Below are 23,743 nucleotides of genomic sequence, written 5' to 3'. Positions count from 1 at the left end.
ACATCCATTTTAAGTCTTGAAGACATGTAATTGGAGGATTGGATCAACTTGGATGCGGATATAAAAGAAGGAAGTTAATTGCTCAAATTTTACGGTGATAACGGATTATTAATAGAGTAATGATATAATCACAAATTATTGTACAAATTTATTTTGTACAAACTGATGTGACGTTAATTCATTAGTTGAATTAAATATCTATTGGCCTACATGATTTATTTATATTATTTTATATTTTCATTCAACTAATGAATTAATGCCATATCAGTTTGTATAAAATAAATTTATATAAGAGTTTGTGGTTGTATCATTACTCTTATTAATAGGGTCATGGTCATGGTGCGTTCTAAATTCTAATCTAACAGAGCGTTGGGTGAAAGGTATTTCAATTTCATCTTTTGTGCCTACCAGACGTCTTGTCCTAATTCGTCGTGCTTTTCATCCCAATGTTCCGTACAAAATTAGAGGTGATGGATGATGATGAGTGTGATTATACTTGCCAAAGATGATGATGGAAAATAAAAGTATTTTATATAGGGAGGGCCTAAGTTACGTTTAACGTAACTTACGCCCTCTCACAACAACAATATCACTGGTGGGATTGGGTGCTGTTGCTGTGAGAGGTGCAAGTTACGTTCAACGTAACTTAGTGTCAGCCTTTTATATATATATCAATGTTCAACAATTAATAGTTGGAGAGATTAAGATTTTGTTGTGATCTATAATACTCGTTGATAGTGTCGCATCATAACTTATAGCCATTTTGTCGTTTATTTGGTTGGCTAAATAGGAGAAAATTGAAGGAATATAAAAGACAGCTCTCTTTCTTATATATATATATATATATATATATATATATATATATATATATATTCTTAAGTGTGGATATTGTAATTTTTTTAATACGGATATGCTATTAGGCTGTATGGTTTAATAAAGTTATTTTTTAATACATTATAAAGTCGTGTGATTTAATAATATTAAAATCTAACTCTATTTATCCGCACGGCTTAAAAATGTGTTTACATAAAAAAAAAAGTGAGGGTGCTCGCGTTAGAAAAAAATTGCGTATATGTATATGTAATTTTTCTTTTTGTACAGTTCTGTTGTATTTTATTTATATAAACACAATTTTATTATTCTCCCACAAACAAAGTTAATGAGAGAAGATGTGTGGAGATTAATTGAAAAACTTAAAGGAAGGTGAAAATGGTAAATTTTTAGAAATTTATAAACGATTTGTACAAGCTATTATATCCAAATTGGTCGATATGTATTAGTTAGATAGAAACACAAAAATCAATATTACATTAATAAAAATTAATAAATTGCGCCATGTGTGGATGAAAATTAAATTTCCGAAAAAATTAATAAAAAAATTTATATTCCATTTTTATTATTACCTTGTTAGTCCTAAGGCATTTAACACCGCATGTTGAAAATATATTTACGAAGAATATAATACTCTTCAAAAAGGTTCAACTTTAACGGTAAATTGTCTCAACGGTCGAAGAGATCTAAAATTTGAACATTCTCAAACCCCCCCAAAAGGCCCCAACACTGCGAAGAATCTCACCATCTGCTCTTCTGTTTCATACACATTTCTTGCAAATTGCAACAAAGAGAAAAGGGAGGAAAAAGGCTCTTCTCTTGTTGAATCTAAAACTTTCTGAGTTTCCAAACATTCAAAAAACCTTAGCTTTTCATGGAAAACATTCAATTAAACACTTCTCAACTAATCCCAGAAAACCTAATTGTAGATAAGGGTTTTGACAGGGAAAAAGATGTGAACTTGAATCAAGAAAACAGAGCTTCTGCCATGGAAGAAGAAGATGGAAATGAAGAGTCTTTTGTTGATTCGATGCTCTGTGACTCTAATTCAAGGTTGATTCCTTGTGGGTTCATAAGATCTTACTGCACAGGTTAGTCTTTACTGCCTCTCAAGTTCTGTTTTACACTTATCATTTTTTGGCTTCTAGGAGAATGCTCCAAAATGAGTGCTCTTTCTTAGCCCTCTGTTGTTAGGAAACAAGAAAAGGAAAGTCTTTTGTTGAATCTTGTTGTCTTTTCCTTTTACAACGAAAACAGGGTATAGGTTTTTGTGAAATAGAGCTATATGTGTAGTTTATTTATTTCCGTGTCTGATTTGGTTTTACAAGTATGAAGTTGGATCCAAGTTATGGCTTCTTGATTTTTTAAAGGGAGCTAAAGTCTTGGGCTAAAATTTCTTGATGATTTTAATGATCGAATAGCTTCTTAATTTAATTTATTGCAATACTTTCTTGAACCAGGCGAATTTGTCTTATTTGTAAATGCTGGAGGTGAGGCATCAGATGAAGTAGATTGTAGTATGAAATTTTTGGGTGATACCTATTTCGAAGGAGGAAATGTCTTACGAACAAATGAACATATTTGTGATGCTGGAGATTATCCATTCATATATCAGTCAGCAAGATTTGGGAACTTTTGTTATCGGTTCAATGATATTCCTCCTGGGCACTATTATGTTGATCTTCATTTCGCGGAGATCATAAACACAAATGGACCTAAGGGAATGAGAGTATTCAATGTATTTGTTCAGGAAGAAAAGGCAAGTTATTACACACAAGGTCATTCACTCTGATTATATATTGGTTCCTTTTCCTTTGTTTTCTGTACTTAGAAACTCTACAATTGGATCAATGCAGGTCGTATCTGATTTTGACATTTTCTCTATTGTTGGAGCCAATAAACCTTTGCAATTAGTTGACATCAGGGTCTCTGTAAAGGAGGAAGGAACGGTTGTGGTAAGATTTGAAGGGATCAGTGGAAGTCCAGCAGTTAGTGGAATATGCATAAGGAGAGCATCAAAGGTGTTGTCAGGTACTGCTACTTTTAGTTTCTTGTTCAATTTATCATTTGGGAACACAAGTATGTTATATGTACATATTTGCACCCTCATGTTTATCTTACCTGCAAATTGGATACAGTTCCACAGACTTCACATGAATTTCTTAAATGTAACAACTGTGCTGCTGAGATAGAAGTGCCATCTGCTCAGGTTAGTTGCAACTTATATCAAGAGTAACAGCTTTGAGGTTTCAATTTGTTGCTTACTTAATTGTGGTGAGCAGAAGAAAATTATGCGAATAAAAGCTACCGAGAAGTATGAGAAGAAAATAGAAGAGCTCAATAAACAGTTCCAGCTTAAGACAAATGAATGCCATGAGGCATGGATGTCACTAACTGCAGCAAATGAGCAGCTGGAGAAGGTTAGGATGGAACTTGACAACAAGGCCTTTCAAACACTAACTCTAGGTAATGATGATGACATGTTTTTCGATAACTGTTTCATGGGATGGATTCCATTGGATGGACAACAAGTAACCCTCTTTATTGAGTGCATATACTGTGATACAAGGCTCAAACTTGGGATGGATTCCACTGGATGGACAACTAGTAACCCTCTTTAATGAGTGTATATACTGTAATGCAAAAGGCTCAAACTTCTGGAAATAGTAAATAATTGCATGCTCATTTATTATCTTTATGAAGGTTTGATTGCATCTTTTGAGTCAGGTCTTCCTACAATGAAATTTACAAACGACACTGCTTTAGGTAACTTATTTCATTCTTCCTGTTAGATCAAACTGTGGAGAAACAAGCAGAAAATTTAATTAATATCACAAGCAGGTATGAGTGTGATAAAAAGTATTGGGCAGCGGCAGTCAGTGATTTACAAGAGAAAGTAAAGGTAAATGATGAAATTTTATTTGGATCACGCATCGAAATTATTATTATTTTTTTTTTCTCGTTTGTGAAAGTTAGTTTTCTACCATGCATTTTAATGACCAACGTGTATGCAGATGATGAAGAAGGAACATTCTCAACTTTCGCGTGAAGCACATGAATGTGCTGATTCAATACCCGAGTTGAATAAAATGGTTATTGGAGTTCAGGCACTGGGTAGGTTTAGTTTTACATGCTTGGTGAGTTGTTAGAGAGTTAATCTTTGTTTTGTAGTCACTCACAGGTCATTCTGCAGTTGCACAGTGTGAGGATTTTAAAATGAAGTACAGTGAAGAGCAAGCAAAGAGAAAGGAGCTTTATAACCAAATTCAGCAGACCAGAGGCATGTTTTTTCTCCCTTTTTTAAATAATTTAGAAATAGATGTGCTGCATTATTTGTTGGTAATGTTGACTCCGAAGCACTAATATGTTTATTTGATATCAGGTAATATCAGGGTTTTTTGTAGGTGCCGTCCATTAAATAAGGTGGAGATATCGGCTGGATGTGCTACAGTTGTAGACTTTGATGCAGCGAAAGATGGAGAACTTGGTGTTCTGACAGGCAGTTCCACCAGAAAGACTTTCAAATTTGACCGAGTTTTCACACCAAATGATGGTCAAGGTGTTTATATTACAAACAATTGATTGATGGAATATAGTTTTTAAACTGTGGGAATTATAATTGATTTGGTGTTTTTGTTTCGCCTGAACAGTTGATGTGTTTGCGGATGCTTCACCATTGGTGATTTCGGTGCTAGATGGCTACAATGTTTGTATATTTGCATATGGGCAAACAGGGACAGGGAAGACATTTACAATGGAGGGTACTGAGCAGAGTAGAGGAGTCAATTACAGAACTCTTGAGCAATTATTTGAAATTGCCAAGGAAAGAAGTGAAACCTTTACTTACAACATATCTGTTAGTGTGCTTGAAGTCTACAATGAGCAGATCAGAGACCTGTTGGCTACATCACCGACATCAAAGAAGTAAATTTTTTTTTTTTAAGTAGACTTTGGGAAGCATGCTATTATCTTGAACTAAGTGTAGTCCAAAGTTGACTATGCTAGCAGATACAAAATTGTACAACAACAAAAAGCCTACTGACTTTTCTTTTGTGAGTATTTCTAGGTTGGAGATAAAGCAATCTTCTGAAGGATCACATCATGTTCCAGGCATTGTAGAAGCCAATGTCAATAGCATAAGGGAAGCCTGGAATGTACTACAGACTGGAAGCAGTGCAAGAGCTGTTGGGTCCAATAATGTGAATGAGCATAGCAGCCGATCTCACTGGTACTGAGTTTTAATTTTTTTCCCCCTTAATTTTCTTAAGCATACAAATCAGCCATTATTGTTCTGATGCATTTTTTCATTACTGATGGACCATGAAAATATTTGAACCTTTTTCACTCAGCATGCTCTGTATAATGGTTAGAGCAAAGAACTTGATTAGTGGCGAATGCACCAAGAGCAAGCTATGGCTTGTGGATTTGGCCGGCAGTGAAAGACTTACGAGAACTGATGTGCAAGGAGATCGACTCAAAGAAGCTCAAAATATTAACAGATCCCTTTCAGCTCTTGGAGACGTCATTTACTCCTTAGCAACAAAAAGCAATCACATTCCATACAGGTATATATTTCATCCAACTAAAAAAATAGTCACTTTCCGTATAGGTATATGTTTCATCTTTCTTCCATAATTATCATTCTTTCAGAACCCATTTTTGACCTTAAAATGATATTTTTGTTTGGTTTCAGGAACTCCAAGTTGACACATTTGCTGCAAGATTCATTAGGTAGATGTTGTCAGTGTTTGTTTTTTGATCTTACGTGAGGAGTTAATATTTCATGATTGCGTAGTCACTCATGTCGATGTCAAATTATGCATATCGCAGGGGGTGACTCCAAAACTTTGATGTTTGTGCAAATCAGTCCTTCAGAACAGGACCTTAGTGAGACTTTGAGTTCATTAAATTTTGCAACTCGAGTTCGAGGGGTTGAATTAGGTCCCGCGAGGAAGCAAATAGATACAAGTGAGCTTCAAAAGATGAAAGTGATGGTAGGTCTGAGGATTTCTTGTTGATGTCATATCTCCTCTCAATTGTTACATTTTTTTCCCTTTTTCTATTTTCTAATTAGGATTTTGGATTTCAACTTTAATATTGTTTATTTGTAAAGCTTGAAAAAGCAAGGCAAGATTCCAGATCTAAAGATGAATCTTTAAGGAAGCTAGAAGAGAACTTACAGAACCTGGAAAATAGGGCCAAATACAAAGACCAAACTTACAAAAACCAACAAGAAAAGATTAAAGAACTTGAAGGCCAAGTTTCCTTGAAGTCAAACTTGCATGACCAGTCAGATAAGCAAGCATCACAACTTTTAGAGAGATTGAAGGGAAGAGAAGAGCTCTGCAGTACCCTCCAAATAAAGGTAAATTTTCACTGGAATTATAATCAAAGTTTTGTTCATTTTTGTCTTGTCAATGGCTAACCAGAATCTATTTCATGCCAAAGGTCAAAGAACTAGAAAACAGGCTTAGAGACCGACAACAATCAGAGTCTGCAATTTTCCAACAGAAGGTTCTGCATCAAACACTAGACCTTAATATAAAAAGTTCTTTCCTTTTTCAAGTTTTCTTTAATCATTCAGTTTCTTGAAGATTATTGTTTGTAACATTTAACTGAGCTGCTTTTTGTCTAGCAAAAGATGAAACTATTTTTTGTTTTTTTGAAAAGAAATTTGAATAGACTATCATTTGACTTTGAACAGGTCAAAGATATTGAGAACAAGCTGAAAGAGCAAGAACGAGAGTCTGAGTCTCATTCCATTAGTCTTCAACATAAGGTTATTGCTGAGATTTCACTCACAGTGCAGAAATGCGTGTTTTTTATTAACAAATGAGAGGTTGGAAAACTATATTTATCTTTACGTTTAAACTTACAGTTACCATTTATTTTTTCAGGTTAAGGAACTAGAGTCGAAATTGAAAGAGCAGGAACGTCAGCATGTAGAGTCCTTAATGCTTCGTCAAAAGGTTATTATTATCTACTGTTTCTCTACAGAATCCTTTGGTAATGATTTACGAACAAGTATTAACGGCATAAGTATATAGGTTTGCAAGTGTCTAGCAGCAAGAATAGATGTTGTGCATATTTAATTGTACCCACCTACTATAAGAATTTTGTAGCTGCATTGGTTAGCCTGAATTTTTTGTTAATAGAACAGTATCACTTGGTTATTGACATTTGAAAACTAGAGGGAAATCACTAAACTCATGCAGGAAGTTCTGAACATCAATATATTTTTTCAGATTAAGGAGCTTGAGGACAAGTTGAAGGAGCAAGAGCAACAGTTTCAATGCAGGCTGTCTCGTGATTTTGCTGATCTTATAAAGTATACTCCTAATGAAGTTAAAACCTCGAAGGGAGATGATGAAGTCATGAGTGATATTGATCTTCGTATCCTAAGGAGTTCGAACTCAGTTAACCGGCCAATGAGTCATGGTTCCATATTGCCAAGAGGAAATGGTCATCAGCATGAGACAAGAAAGAAGAGAGATTCCAGGAGTGGTGAAACAGAGAACAATAATATCCTTAAATCTTCTTCATATGAAAACAAGAAAAGGAAATCTGACCCCCCTAGAGTTGCAGCAACAAGGGTGATGAGAACAGCAAAGCCAGTCACCGCCACTATACAAGGGCCCTCCGTTCATAAGAGAATTAACAGAGATCAGGTTCAAGGAATTAAGGAGAGGGATACTAAGAAAAAGATTTGGTCAAGATAGTGAATTGAAATCTATTTAACTCGGATTGCTCATCATCTATTGTTCTTCCATCTACTTTCTTTGTGATTGGAAGTTAAATTGTATCCTATTTCTGTTTGCCCAATCAAAAATGTAAGTGATTTACATAACATCTAAGTGATTCACACAACTCTTCACTTCTAATATGATTGTAAATTGGTTACCCGAAAATTTCTACAGATTGTGTATATTTTACCAGAATTCGATTTATCTTACAAAAAATGAATTTTTCCATTATTATCATTTAGAGTTTGTCAATAAGAAAGTTTAACTTTATTGCTGAAAATATTCATTTTCATTCTGTTTAAATTAGCTTATTAAACTTCTTGAACTTATGAAAAAAATAATCTCTCACATTATTATTAATATTATTTTTAATGATTGGTTGAGACTTGAGAGGCACACATGACAAGAATATAATGAGGTTGGGTATATACATCAGGTGGAATTAAAGGCTCCCTTGTTAATGGAATTTTAAAACGACTATTTTACAAGAACTTTTGCAGACCTAAAATAATAGTCCGACTTTATCGAAGTTAGTTTCCAATAGTAAATTCATCTTCTTCTTCTTTTTCATTTTGGAAGGACAGGAATTAATTACTGATAACAAAGGAAAACAAGGAAAATGGTGTTTGGTAGGCCCATAGATCCGAAAATCTTGAGTGGCTCTTGTGGGCTCCAGCCTGCGTACAATAGAGTCGGGCCAGCCGCTCTTTTAGGTAGCCCATTTGCAAACTAGCAGCCTAACTACCATTTTATAAAATGGAATTTTAGCTCAATAAATGTTTTTTCTTTTTTCTTTTTTAAAAAAGGGGAATAAACCCACATGCACTAGAAGCCTAAAATGTAAGAAATGAAATGATGAGGTTGAGGGGGGCTTGGTGGAAGGTGTGGGAGCTGTTAATTTTGAACTTCCAAGACTACAAAAGGCCAAAAAGAGTGATGATAGATGAAAACATTTTTCTCGTTCTGGGTGGGGTTTGTCTCTCCATTCTTTGAACACGTAACCTACAACACAGCAATACAAAATCTTATTCCCACACAAACGTTATCATTTGATGAAGACAAGTTTCAATATTGGTTAAATGCCTCCACCCATTGATTGCTTTGAACAAACCAACCCTAATCTCACGCTTCTTCGATTGGTCGAAATCAGCCGTCTGATGGCGACCATCTAAAAAGTTGATTCAATTTGATCCATATTGGACGGTTGTGGATAATAGCTAGCTAAGGGGGTGGGTTAGGACGAGGAGCAGCATAAGATTGCCTTGCCGTTAAATGTCATGAGCTTCTCGCAGGTGGTGAGTTGTGTAATATGACAGTTGACACAAGTAATGTAACAATAGTGTAACAAAAGTTTTCTCATAGCGAGTCTTTCACGTTAATCACGCTAGCTACTTCATGTCTTCAGCTAATTCAGTTCATCTTCACCCAATCTCTCTCTCTCTCTCTCTCTTCTTGTATCAATATGTCCATGTAATGGTTTTGTTGATTTGGATCGAAGGTCGTATAAAAACAAAAGAGAAAAAGGTGGTCGATATGTGATGTGTTGTGAAATAAATATATCTTTTGGAAGAATAGAATATCATTTTTCATATACAAATGATTGCCGCCTAAGCTTTCAAAGGGCTTCTGTACAGAAATAACTTCATTGTATTTATGTTGTTATTTGTAGGTAGAGTCGTAGAGACGAATATATATATATATAATTATAAAGGGTATATGCAAAGCAAAAAGCTAACACCAACAATATGTTCAAAGATGGGGCCGAACCTATATGTAAGAGGCAAAGAGTATATTTATTTGTAAACCTATATATAGAATGTTACACATATACAAATTAATGGTGGAGAATTTTACTTTGTGCGGTGATATGTAGGCTAAAGGAGTGGTTGGCCTTGTCAGTGGTGCAACTGAGTTAAAGCTTAGAGAGGGAGACAAAGAGTCATTTGCATAAATTTTACCGAAACAAGTATATTTTAGGAACCAGAATTAAAGCAATAAAGAATATCGAACGAAGAAACAAATTAATTGATTAAAGCCATATTATCCAGTAGAGTACGAAGAAGTTGTGGTCTTAATTAATCCGGAAACCTAGTGTAAGTAAATGATTGATGATTATTAACCCAAATTCCATTAACTAAACAGCTAGCTTGTAGTTAAAGAAAAGCATATTATGAATGAGTTAATCTTTTTCAAGACTATGTGGGACCTTTTGTGTTTTGCAAAGTAATCAAAAAAGGGAAAAGCAAAGCTTTTTCTCCCATCTCAGTAATCACAGTATCACATTGTGATACTGAGAAGCAATTAGCACTGAAGGGCTCATTCTCCAAGAGCCGAAAAAGCTAAAATAATAAAAACATTTTTGCAATACAAAACAAAGAACCCGAAGCCGTAGATGCCATATCTCTCTATCTTCCTTTCTTCATTCAAATGTTGACAGTGTTGTATTCAATTCAATACACTTTCAAACCACCACTTTTTCAGACACCACCAAATCACACCACACTACATCTAATAATTACGAAGAGGCCTAGGCAGCAGCAGCTATCACAACACACTGCATCTAATAATTACGAAGAGGCCTATGCAGCAGCAGCTAGCACAGACAGTCGTAGGCAAGGCTCTAAGGCTAAAACGCTGCAGGGCTAAACAGCAAAGGGCTTCATCGAGCTGCTGATACTGTGATGTTTTCATATATATGGTGACATTGCTCAGTAACTGATGAGGAGCCTGAGTCAGTGAGACTCAGATCCCTTATTTATAGTGAGAGAGAAATGAAACACAGACAGTGAGAGTTTTGGATGCTGACTGAACATAAAACAAATCAAAGATATGCCATTAAGTCCTATTTATTAACCCTCACAAAGATCCATCACAGATCCCCAAGACATCGAAAAAGTACAAGATTATTTTTTAGAATTAGTAGAGCACATCAAACTCTAGCTAGCTTCAATGAGAGAACTGATCATCATAACGCTAATCATACTCTAGATAGCTTCAATGAGAGAACTGATCATCATAACGCTAATCATACCTGCAACTTATGTAATTTAGCCACACATACTTTGAGAGGGATACTGAGGGAAAGAGAGAGAAAGAATTTCAAGCTCCCGGCCACTGCTTTCACTTTCATGTAAAACTAAATCTAGTCTTTTTATTGTTACCATACATATATAAGCAGAAATAGTCCTGCTGCTCCTGCATCTTTGTAGGAACATGCAAAACAACTGGATATATAATGTTATATAACAGACACCATCTGGGGGCATTAACATTAGCAAAGACATCAACAACTAAAAGTGCTTTTGTTCGACATCTAATTATAACAATAAGGGGAAAAGAAAAATTATACAGGTTGATCTGAACCCAAGATTGAAACTAGCTAGAATAAGCATATACCTAAATGGGTTTACATAATAATGTGACGATGAATCCTCTATCAATTAATTTGTTCATTTATTCTACCTCTTGCCCGGTACTCCTGATATGCCAGGTAGAGCTAGCTTCACATCTAGGGCAAACCACTGTATCGATGCAAATCACTCCATCCTTGAGCACCATTATTCCAGTTGTTAATTGTGTTATCATTGCCGCCGTTGCCGCCGCTACTTGTAGTTGTTGGAGTGCCAGCAGTCACTGGTGCATATGAATTCCCAAAGAACCATTCAGTTGCAGTACTTTCCCCACTTGCACCTTCTTTTCGTGAATTCCCAACTGCAGGAGCCTGTGGTTTTGATGAAATCTCCAGATTTTGAAACAAAATGGGTTGCGGTTTCTGCGTCTGAGTCTCAAGTTGAGCAGAAGCAACGGTTGTTTCTTTTTGATTCTCTCCACCAAAGAGCATAGCAAGTCTTTGCTGCTGCAGTCTCCAGTGCAAATCTTGATTTATAGAACTCAAAGACTCAATTGAAGACGCAAGGCTACTGTTGACATTTAAGGAACCCATTTCTTGAACTGCTCCACCGAAGGTATTAGCAACAATAGAAGAAAGTGGATAATTAAAGCCCGTCAAAGGATGATTTGCAGAGCTAGCAGATGGATCAAGACCGAAATAAGAAGGGCTCGTAGCATCTCCAAATGAAGAGAACTGGCTGCAGATACCAGCCGAAGAGGGATTCAGCCGAGGAAATGATAACCCACCAAGCTGAAAATCCATGGCCGGAGAGAGGCCATGAAAGAACTTGAAACCGCCGATCTCAGAAGATGAAGCGGAGTCTTTGGAGTCAACGGAGAGTCTGGAAGATGACTTGATCTTCTTGTTCTTTCTACAGCCGCCGCCAATGGGAACGTTGCGGAGAGCCCCTCCTTTAGTCCAGTACCTCCTGCAAGTCTTGCAAAAGTGCCTTGGTTGCGTGAGACTGTAGTTGTTGTAGTAGCAGAATTTAGTGTTGGGAGAGTCGCATCTGGGACACTTGAGGGCTTGCTCTTGTGGCCTTGTTGAAGCTGTTTTCCGGTTGCCAGCTGGGTTTTGGTTTTCTTCTTTGGTCATCACAGCTTGTGTCGTGAGAATATTTTCAGAGGACATCATGGGGGTGGCTATTAGATAACTCTTTGAAAGATTATGTTTTTCTATTTTTCTTTTTTTTTTTCCCTAGGACTAATTAAAAAGAGATGTGGTGCCTGAAACTGAAAGTTGAACCAAAAAGAAAAAGAAGGGGGGAGAAATGAGATAGATGTATGGCTGTGGGATGTGTGTTGTGTGTTGATGATCAGTTTCCTTTTACAGAGGCAAAGATACTCAATTGAATAGTTTCATGCATGGGGTGGAAATGTTGATGGGGTCTTGTGATATCCATCAAAGAGAGGTTTGGGACATATATATATTTATAATGGAATTTATAAATAAAGCTAATTAACGAGAAAGAGAGAGAATATGGGATACATCTCACTAGAAGAAGAAGAAGAAAAAGTGAGAGGAGTCTCGATATTTATATACGATCGAGTATAGAGAGAGAAGAGAAAGATTTATATGTGAAGTCAAAAGTAAGAAAGTAGATAATCTGAAATTGATCTGGTGGAGGAAAGGAATAGAGAGATCCGCAAATTACATTTAACAGATTGAATATATTTGAATTACTCTTGCTGCTGATTTAAATGAAAAATGTACTTGATGGAAAGAAATAATGTGGTAACTTTATTATTACTACATATAGAAATACTTCTTTGAAGGGTTCTATAAATTCCTTTTAAGTTAATTGAAAAATCAACACATAGGTTATTTGATATGTGATAATGACTAGATTACATGTGGATGATCCATACAAGATGCGGAATAAAACAGTACAAAATTTTAAGTGAAGATTTTCTAGGAGAAAGTTCTTCTGCTTAAGCATCAACAAATCATATATATATGTATATATATATATATATGTTTAAGCATCACTTTTATATATACGCATCCATCAAAATCCTTAAAAGAAAAATTAAATGGTTTTCATTTTTTATATAAATTACATGAGATAATAAAAATAACATATTACTAAAAAAAAACTTCTAATATATTTTAGTAGTTATTTTACATCGCACTCCTAATTTCATAATTTTTTTTCTACAATTTACGTTGAGAGGACTCCTTTGGAAGATTATTTAAAAATAAAAAATTAAACAACTTAGTCATCCAATAACTATAAAAAGAACTAAGTGTAAGATTGGATTATCATTAATTCATTGTAATTTTAAATAACACGGATTATTAAATTATTAACATCACGCAACAACATGGTTAACTTAAATTGTACAAAAAAGACTTGATAAGGAAGCCTTAAAAATCATTCATGATTTGATGCATGGGAGGTGAAATGGATAAGCGTTTACTTAAAAAATAATAATCAAAATGACAAAGAAAGATAGATTGAGATATTGATCAGATACCATTTAGGTAAAAAGATGAGTGAGAGGGCAGTGATGACAGTAGTAGGGGCTGATCAAGGAGAGTGTACTTGAGTCAGTGGATCAAGCTAGCTCTGGCCTCTGGCCGACACAGCAGCAAGCAGTGGGGCTCCGCTAGACACATCAGCCCTTGTCTATTCCTTTCAACGTAATGCCCCTTTTTACCCAATTCAACTTTAACAAGTCTCTCCTATATGGTAACTTACACGTGTAAAATTCCTTATCTCTTTAATCACTCACCATCATCTGGCTTTTAGGACAAAAGCTTTATTACCGAATGGGACACCCCCTCCGAAATATTATATATTAATTGTATCTGCTCATTTGCCCATATGGTAAAATAACAGACTAATTAATAAAACAACTTTGGCTATAGAATTCCCTTTCAAAGGAGACCGGCAACTAAAAAGAATGCGATAACAAATTAAATGGAACTTTAGGTCATAAATATTATTTATTTGTGTATTGGTGTGCTTTATTGAACTGATCAGTAAAGGCAGGCAGCTAGTTAGCCAGAGGAGAGGCCCATAAATGTCATATAAAAATAGCTATTGCTTGGCCTTATGTGGTTTTTATTCAGTCAGGGAAGCAGATGCAAGTACAACTCTGAAACTGCAAAGATATCTTTTTAATTTCCCTCCAACATTACTCAATTCAATAGCTGGGCCGGGATCATTGATCTTTAGCTCGTTGTCTTATTGTGACTTGGATCATGAAAATTTGTTTTCTAGGAACCAGGAGATCTTGTTTACTCTGGCATGCATGGGAAAGAAAGAGACACCTATGAGCAGAGATTTTTCCATTTCTCTCTAAATGAGCTTACAAAGTATGGGGCACTTTTGATTCCCTATAAATTTGCCCATCAGTCACTGTTGTATTGCAATGAAAAACTGAAGCATGGTCTCAGTATACTTGTATATATGTGACTATCAATCAATCAATATTGAGAAAGGTTCCAATCAATCAATATTGAGAAACGTTCCAAATTAATTTATGTATAATTACCAAATTGAGCATATAACTAATTAGCTAGTGGTAAGTACTAGTTAGTTCATTAAATTGCGAAAGAAATGTGGCAAATTTCCTACCGCCCAAATTAAGTTGTTAAGGGATGAAAATGTAAACTAGCTAGAGAGGAAACGTAGAGGAGCCGTAAAATAACAAGCTGAAGAAAAACAGCTTGATCCAGATGGATGCATGTGTGTGTGTGTGTATATATATACGTCAATGAATATGAACAGAGAGAGACAGAGAGAGAGAGGAACACGTGAGAGGGGTGAGTGGATTCCCGTGAGAGGAAACCGGAAACGAAGCGTACATAGTGATGATACTCACAAATAAACTAAACGCTAGCTAATGGTTTTTTCTTTTTGTTTTGTTTTTTTTTTGGTCTCTCTCAATAAACGTTACAAATATCTCACGGGCCTCATCCCCCATCTTCTTCTAAGTTCTATTCTAGCCACTACCTTCTTTCATCTTCCATTTCCAATGCCTATCCTGACCCTATGCCAACCTTACAGATTCATGCAAACTTTCACGTAATATTCCTAGATTCTTTTTTTTCTTCCCCCGAAAGAATAATAAATTTATTATTATTTTCAAGACAAGGAGTAATGCTTTTGTACACATTTTTTTTTTTTTTTTTGGGTTTGTTAGAGCAGAAACTTTATTAGTGGGAAAGAAAAAGAAAATTACGTAGGATAGAGGCAGAAAAGATTTAGGTGAAGCGGTTAAGTAAGGCCCAAGATTCCTCCAAAAATACCTTTAAGAATAAACTGCGGAGTATTATCTTACCACGCGTAAGAATCACAAAATAATCCACAGTTTGCCAAACCATCTGCAATCGAGTTTTTAAAAATGAATGTGAGCACATCGGAATGCAGTAGAATTAATATTGGGAACAAGGAAGACTAAAAGAAGCACTGTGAGCACAAACAACAACAGCAGATGAGAGTCACATTCCAATCAAATATATTTGCTTAATTTGAAAGGCAAATACGAAACGCTATTATGGTGATGAGAATCCTCATCCACCGAATACCAGAGCCTAATTTTGAAATTTTAATCGCAGACCTAATTTTAAATGCATTACGTATGCCTTGTTAATTAGTAGTTTTAAATGCATGGCAGCTTGATACTCAAGATAAATAGCATAGTTCTAAAATAATACCCTATTTCTAATACTACAAAGAAAAGAAAAAAAGGTTAGAAAGTCAGAACAGCCATAGCATTCATATCAATTATCAATTATCATTACAATATTATGACTTTGTGCATGGCAATTGATTATTGTTTCCTTAATTATTTGAACAGGGTGATTCCTCTGGGAATTTAAAAATACAAAAAGCTGGACAGAGCTATACCCTGTAGCCAGAAATGGCGTGCGTAGACCAACAATCAAGGTTCGTTAGTTAATGTACTATCACTATCACGTCTGATTTCGACATCAGACAGCAGATTGATTGCAAAATCAGTTAAATAAATTAGTAATTTAATTATTAGAACGAATCATAATGAATTTTATCGTACTCTAAATTTTTGTTTTTTTTTTTTTTGTTTGAACTTTTGGGGGCCCTTGTGATGTAGTTGTGCATGGTTTTATGGTCATCGTCTGCATCGTAAAACTCTACCAGAGGAGTCTCGATTAAACCACCCGTAAGTGTACGGGTTGAGCATGCTCTTTGCCTGGGGGTTCTTTCTTATTTCTTGTAGTTTTGGTCATTAGTACACTGTGAAGTCGCTCTCCCATGCACGTCTTCCGAAAGTTTGACGTTTCGCCATTTACTTGCTCTTTAAAAATATTTATTAGCTCGCAGTAATCAATTTGGTTGTGGTTGTTGTCGTTGTTGTCTTGAGCTCCATTGAATGATTGAATCCAACAGAAGATATTAAATTAACTTGCAAAAAATGAAAAACTACATATATCGTCACAGAACTCAATGACGAAGGAAACCTTTAATTAATTAAATTAAAATACAGCGTTAAAAAACTAATAAATTCACCGTACATCCTTATGTAATAATATCTCTCTTGCTCCCTGTGTAATGTATATAATTAATTAATTTCGTTAATTGCTACTGTCACACGACTTTTCTGCCTTGGCATTAGGGGTGGTAAAAATACTCGTTCGGTCCAGACCCGGGCCACATTCAGGCATTTTGAGCCGGGTAATTGTATGAAGCAGGACCGATCTTAGGCATCACTTGATAAACCCAGAACCTGGATTTTATTAAAAAAATATTATGAAATATATTTTATTTTAAATATTTATATTTATCTGACTTATTTATTACACATATATAAAGTTTTAATTACTTAAAGTTCATATTTTCATGTCAAATTTTATTAAAATAAATTTAAAACTTATAAAATTACCAAAAAAAAAATATACACATATAATATTAAAAAATATAAAATCTGGGTACTTGGATTAAAGCCCGGCACAACCTAGCCCGGGCATCTATGCATCCAGGTCGGGTCCGGTCATTGTGATACCCGGACCCGGCCTGGGATTTTGCCAACCCAACTTGGCATGGCCGGTAGGGTAATTTTCACTTGCCTTTCTATGACTTGAGTATTTTGAAACATGTAAAATTCAAGCATGAGGTAATATAAATAGAGTAAAAAAGGAAGTTTTTGCTTAATGACAAAAGAGATATAATATCAAAGAATATACTTTTTTATTTTTGATATTTGCATTAAATTAAATTTTAATCACATGATGTCTTCAATAAGCTCACATAATGTTAGAAAAAAAAAATAGAAGAAAAAAATAGAGAAGAAAATGATTTGGTAACACTTCCATTAACACTTCCATTTTCTAATTTACTTCAAGTTTAAAGTCATTTGACAACACCTCTATTTCAACAAAAATTTAACTGGCTTCTTTAGACTTAAATCTATTTAAAAGTACCTACATTTAATCAAATATTAAAATTAAATGAGATTTTTTTTAAAAAAATTTACATCAAGTTTAAAATTATTTGAAAAAACTCTTGAAAATTTTAAATAAATTTTCATAGTTTGCTTCAAACTAAAGGCCATTTGAAAGCATATGCATTTAACTATGTATTCAAGCCAATTTCAAGAAATTTGATTAAATTTGATTAAGTTACGAAATTACCCTTGATGGTAACAGCCAAACAAACTAAACATTTGGTCTAGAGGAGGTTAGTGTCAATTAGAGGACATAAAGCCCATCTATGGCTGGGTTGGAGATAGTTGAGGGGAGGTTAGTGATAATCACGCTGGCCTAAGGCAATGACAGGCTGACAGCTATCCGTATTCTATGAATGAGCAGCTAACACCCCTTTTAAATTCTTGAGAAACCCAACTTTTTATTTGTTTTATCTCTTTCTTTTAAGAAATTGCAAAAAAAGGACATAAAATTATTACATAATTTCGATTAAATTTCACTTTCATTTAGAATAAATTTTATAAACATACTTTTCCATAATAAAATTATTGTTATTAGATAATTTATTTATTCATTGTTTCATAATTATTATGCTTTCATCAACAAAATTAACTCTATCATTTATTAGGATTAAAAAATAATTAAGGTCTATGATTTGTATAGACATTTTACTTTGAATAAATTCATATTTGTCCTTTTATATAATTTCCGAGTAGCAATACAACCGTGATTACCAAAAAGAAGAAAAAAAAAATTGATATGAGGATATTGAATGGGTGTGAAAAGCATTACTCATAGTCCGTTGCAATGTGCACTGGCCCAATCCAATCAGTCGAGGCCACACTAGTTAGGCTTTTTCGCAAAATTTACCCACGTTTCGGCCTACTACTATTTGTGTTACGCTACTGACACCCCTTACAATTCTGTTCGAACCCGTTACACTGCAGTTACCATTTGGACCTTAATTTGAATTATATTAGAAACCAAATTGTCTAATTTAATAATACACGTTATTTTTTTAAAAAAAAAAAAAAAAACAGGGCTCATATAATATATTCGATTGAAATTCCTTAAAAGAACGATATTACAAAAACAAAGGTCAATGTAAACAATAAATTGACGAACAACTCCAAAAGTTAAAAAAGTTGGCTGTAGAAATTAGGGACTTCAGGATGTTGATAGGTTGGTAGAGAAATTTCTTTGAAAAAATCCTTTTTTTTCCATTCGATTTTTACAGTTAATTTTATTTATTTATTTATCTCTTAAAGATTTCTTAATTAATATCAGGAAACATCAATTACTTGCTTTCTTTCGTCAGTTGAAAATAAGTGTGGGGTTATTTGTGAAAATGAAACAAGCGAAATTAGAATTAATGTGATTCGCACTTATATTTTGTGGGGTGTCATAAGAAAGGGGTTTTTTTTTTTTTTTTTTTTTTAAATTTCTCAGACTAGCCCAACCATAGCAGAACAATTTTCAGAAAAAAAAAAACACCAGAACAAAGTTAAATCAAAACCTGAATAATTAATTTCAGTAAAAACTAACATATAGCTCGCTATTACATAAATTTGTCACACAGATGGAATATATGTCACGAAATTATTATTCTTAAAAAGTAAAAACAGTTTTGAAATCACAACAAAAGACTAACATAATCTAAAACTTAGACGATGTTGTGACTCAACAATAAACGCACATTCCTCGTTTTAAGCGCAACTCAAAAGGGAGAAAATTTAAGGAGTGGACTTCATTGTGTTTGCAACGTCGATGACAAAGCGATATCTAACATCGGCTTTAGCAAGGCGCTCCATGGCTGTGTTCACATAGTCGGCCGGTATGACCTCAATATCAGCTCTGATGTTGTGTTTTGCTGCAAAATCAATCATCTCTTGAGTCTCCTTCAACCCCCCAATGAGACTGCCACCAACTATCTTCCTCCCTGAAATTGCACAACACTTTTGTTAGCCGCAAGAGTTCCAAAGTAATATGTGTTTATAACAAAGAAAAATGAAGTAACATAAGCGCAGATCACTCGCCCGTGAGCAGGGGGAAAGCTGGTAGCTCTAGTGGCTTCTCGGGTGCACCAAGAAGTACAAGCTTTCCTTGAGATTTCAACAGTCCAATCAACGGCATTAGCGGGTGAACTGCAGATACTGTATCGATGATACCATCCATTGTGCCCATGGCAGCCTTCACAGCCAACGTTAGCAAACAAATCAATTTAGCAAGCAAGAATGATGGACCAATTCACCTCAACTCTCAATCAAAGAAACATGTTCAAAATAAGCGCACCCAGAAACAAAAAAGGGGCGAAAAAGCAGTACCTGCATCTCATCTTGATCACGACTGACCAAAAAGGAATCAGCGCCAAGACGTTCAACGGCTTCACTCTTCTTGCTAGGGGAGGTACTGATCACAGTCACCTTAACCCCCATAGCCTTTGCGAATTTGACAGCGACATGGCCTAGACCGCCCAAGCCGACAACACCCACATGCATACCAGGCTTGTCGAGTCCATAGAATCTCAACGGACTGTAGACTGTGATACCAGCACAGAGGAGAGGGGCAGTGGCGTCAAGTGGTGCGCCTTCAGGAATACGGACCACAAAGTGCTCATCGGCAACCATAGTGTCAGAGTAGCCTCCGTATGTGATGGTTCCATCATGGTACTTGCTGGCATAGGTCATTATAACTTTGGGGCAGTAGTTCTCAAGATCAATGGCGCAGCTATCACAAGAGCGGCATGATCCCACCATGCATCCTACTCCCACTTTGTCTCCGACTTTGAATTTACTCACTTTGCTTCCGACCTCTGTCACTACGCCCACAATCTCATGTCTGCATTTCCGTTTGCCGGTTCAATTTTTTAATTTAGTGACTTGAATTTCAGATGGAATAAAAATTGAACATAACAAAATACGCAAATAATAAAAACCAGAGGACCAACAAAACTCATATTCATTCGCATACAATTCGATACATTTGGTAAGTTAAATGTATTTCTTCATTATTACTTTCCTAATTTTCTTTCTAATGAGAGAATTATATTTAATTTCTTCATTAATACTTTCCTAATTTGCTTAGGCGGATATTTCAATTAGTATAGCAAGGGAATTGATGAATAAAAAATAACGTTGGTCCAGCGCAGCGATCAGACAGTACAGAAACATTTTTATTTTTGAGGTTTATGTGGCTTATTTAACACGTGCTTTCGTGGTGCAGACTCCATCGACACGCTTTCATTTTTTTATTATTGTTAATATTATTTTAATTCGTTTACTAATAAATTATTGAAAAAAATAAAAGACACAATAAGAAATCAGCCATCGTACTGTATACGATGACAAAACTGAAAACTATTAAATCAGATATATATTTATACATCTTCTTTCGAAAGAAAAGAACAAATTGAAAACAAGATATGATTTGAGAAAGCGGAAAACATACCCGGGGACGATTGGGTAAATGGCATTGCCCCATTCATTTTTGATCAAGTGAAGATCTGAATGGCATATCCCACAGTGAGTTACTTTGAATGTCACATCCTTCTCTCCCGTTGCTCTGCAAAAACAGACGATTTAACAACAAACGAAAATTAAAATTAAAAGAAAAAAAAGCGGAACCGCTAATCACTAGACATCAGACATGCATATTAAAAATAAATGCACGCATATATCTAATTTAAGCTTTTATTTATCATTGAAAAGATAACTATGAAATAAGCGTTAATAATATGAAATAAATATAATTTTTAAATAATATTTTTAACAATAATTAAAAAATCATATCAATATAACTTCTAAACTAAAAGTAACTAGTTTTTATAAAATATTTTATATTGTAATTTTTAAGTTATAATTGATCAATTTTAATTGCAAACACGACTTAAAAAGATTGATTGGAAATGGTATGAAGAGAAAGGGAAAGAAAAGAGAGAAAACGATACCTTCTGGAGAAGTGAAAGGGGGAGAGAACGCCAGAAGTGTCCCTGGCAGCCCATCCAAAGGCGTTCTTAGGGTGCTCTTGCTCCGGTGCTTGCCCCATTTCAGAATGAATTTAATGATATTGGTGCTTGTTGGCTTAGTTTGACGTCCAGGGTATTTGAATAAACAAGGTGCAATGCTGTATGCCGGGTGGCCTTGGGCTTTTATAGCAAGTAACAGCATCTTCCCATTGCGTTTGGGTGACGTACTCGGTGAGCAATTTTCCAATTCAATTCACCGACCCAGCCGTTCTTTATTGACCAAAGCCATTTTCCTCAAAATGGTTCTCGATTTCCTTTGTAGTTTCACTTTTTTGCCCTTTTGTTCGACGATTCTAGAAACACCATGACCTTCGATCGTGTAAAGCGTTAGGTATTAGTCACGTGCAAATGTTCATGTGTGAATGAAAACAACCCGTCACTGTTCCTTTACGGGAATTTTTGGCGATATTTGTTAAAAATAAATTTCAACTAACGCGACAATTTGTTGAAGATAAATAGTAATAATATACTTTTATTGTGGAATATAATGAGTCTTGCTCCTCAAAATAATTAAAAAGCTACAATAACCAAAAAAAAAAAAAAAAAAACTGAAAGGAGAAGACTTTCGTGATGTAATTTGGTGGCAAATAACACAACTTATGTGGACGACTTACTCGGTTATTTGTTACTTTTTTTTATGGCTTCAAAACTTTCAGGAGTGGCTATTCACGTGGCCCACGGCTGCTAGCCTACCGCAACACAATATTCTTGGTTTTCAATTTAAAAAAAAATGACACTGACGTACACCCCCATTGACTCCGCAAATCTCTTGGACAAGCTTATTATTAATTTTATATTTAGGATATTTTTATTAAATTTACTTAATTTTTTTTTATTATTATTATTATTTGCGTTTGATCAAAGTGGACTCTTACTCTCGTTACTATTTAATTTTTTAAGTTAATGGATTTAACATTAAAAAAGAAAAAGTCAAAGACAAAAGGCGAGAACCTCTTAAAAACATCCATCGTGTGAAAAGGTCAGTAATTAATAAAAAAAATAAAATAAAATAAGAGAAAGTACGTAATGAACTCGCACGACCTTTTGAGCACTTGAAGCCTCATGAATGAATGACCAACTCCCCAGTACTTGGTATGTACCTTTCTCCCTGTAAACTGTAGTTAATCTTCCCAGCTGCTTACATTCAATTATTATTTATTTATTTATTTATTCTTTTTAGTTCACACCTACAAACATCCTGGGATGTTCCACGAGATGGTTACACAAATTCGAGGCAACCTCTTTTCCTCTGTATACCTGCCTTTCATTTGTCGTTAATTAATTAATTAATTTTTGTAGTTTAGATGACAAGTTGGCTCTTGTGGACAAAGTTATTCAATCTGAATGTGGAAACTTTGACATGTGCACATAACAAAAGTTTTGAAAAAATGCTAAGTATCAAGAAAAATGAGAGAAGGACGAGAGAGTGAAGCATATGATGGGAGGAGAGAGAGAGAGAGAAAAAAGCTGACAGGAGAGAGAGAAGAAGCCTTCCGTCGCATAAAAGACAAAAAACAAAACAACGAGTTCTATCGATATCAAAAGCAAAAAGCAAAAACGAAAAAAAAAATTATCAAAATGTGCGAACTTTGAAAATTCTCTTTTAATTCGAGTAGAACGATGATTGAATTGCATTTATTTCTTGGGTCTCCCTAACTTATATATTTTACCATCACTCAAAACAAAGTGACGCCGACCTCAGTACCTCACATGATCCGCTCATATATTGTTTTTATTCTTTATCTTGTTTCCCTTTTATTAATGGTAAGTTTCAATAAATGTGATTTAAAGATTATCTAAAATCTGACAAAGATTTTTCACCATTTAGACATAACCGCCGTAAAAAAATTTTCGTACTGCGCACTGTTGTTACAAATTTTGCACATGCTTGATGTGTCAAGAGTTTGGTATTCACACAATTCATGTTAAAAAGATCTTTACTGCAATGAAAGATGTATATAAAATTTCAAATACCAATAGAATCCTATCAAAGAGCTTTCTAGAATAACCAGATGATGGAGTATTAATAATGCACGCATTAACAATTATTATCTTAAATAATAAGACGTTCATCCTCCTAAATATGATAAAAAATATTACATTTCATAATGTACACATGGATGGCATATCCCCCGGTAGCAGAATAAATTGAGAGTACCAGTCTATCGTTGGATTTGTAGCCCAATGATTATTTGTGTTGAAACTTAGATTTCTTAACCATCCAAACAAATGGATCACCGTATCAATTTGATTAAGATATATATGCATGCAAATTAGTCATGAAAACTCATCCACAAAAAGTTAGAATTTTTACCTTAAAATGAACCCACAATTTTGAAAGAT

The 23,743-nt window shown here is 34.8% G+C and overlaps 3 protein-coding genes across 3 annotated transcripts; 1 reads left to right on the top strand and 2 right to left on the bottom strand.

The window, feature by feature from the left end:
• The first annotated feature begins 1,483 nt into the window (after positions 1-1,483).
• LOC102620110 (kinesin-like protein KIN-14R) lies at positions 1,484-7,808 on the top strand. Its single transcript, XM_006466280.4, has 19 exons — positions 1,484-1,922; positions 2,292-2,590; positions 2,688-2,862; positions 2,970-3,040; positions 3,114-3,297; positions 3,624-3,733; positions 3,846-3,945; positions 4,025-4,111; positions 4,214-4,390; positions 4,482-4,755; positions 4,898-5,059; positions 5,181-5,396; positions 5,525-5,562; positions 5,662-5,825; positions 5,945-6,196; positions 6,280-6,345; positions 6,536-6,610; positions 6,729-6,800; positions 7,077-7,808. The coding sequence occupies exons 1-19, from the start codon at positions 1,706-1,708 to the stop codon at positions 7,548-7,550; spliced, it is 3,213 nt and encodes a 1,070-aa protein (XP_006466343.2). The 5' UTR covers positions 1,484-1,705; the 3' UTR covers positions 7,551-7,808.
• A 2,937-nt stretch (positions 7,809-10,745) lies between these two features.
• LOC102620392 (dof zinc finger protein DOF5.7-like) lies at positions 10,746-12,445 on the bottom strand. The gene has a single exon (XM_006466281.4). The coding sequence runs from the start codon at positions 12,097-12,099 to the stop codon at positions 11,083-11,085; it is 1,017 nt and encodes a 338-aa protein (XP_006466344.2). The 5' UTR covers positions 12,100-12,445; the 3' UTR covers positions 10,746-11,082.
• Positions 12,446-18,880: 6,435 nt separating this feature from the next.
• Positions 18,881-21,501, bottom strand: LOC102620668 (probable mannitol dehydrogenase). The gene is made up of 5 exons (XM_052444751.1): positions 21,323-21,501; positions 20,824-20,937; positions 19,701-20,214; positions 19,409-19,566; positions 18,881-19,311 (listed from the first exon to the last, which is right to left on the bottom strand). The coding sequence occupies exons 1-5, from the start codon at positions 21,418-21,420 to the stop codon at positions 19,110-19,112; spliced, it is 1,086 nt and encodes a 361-aa protein (XP_052300711.1). The 5' UTR covers positions 21,421-21,501; the 3' UTR covers positions 18,881-19,109.
• Positions 21,502-23,743: the final 2,242 nt, after the last annotated feature.

Source organism: Citrus sinensis, chromosome 7 (assembly GCF_022201045.2).
Source record: "Citrus sinensis cultivar Valencia sweet orange chromosome 7, DVS_A1.0, whole genome shotgun sequence".
Taxonomy (NCBI): Eukaryota; Viridiplantae; Streptophyta; class Magnoliopsida; order Sapindales; family Rutaceae; genus Citrus; species Citrus sinensis.
This window is presented reverse-complemented; position numbering and strand designations above follow the sequence as displayed.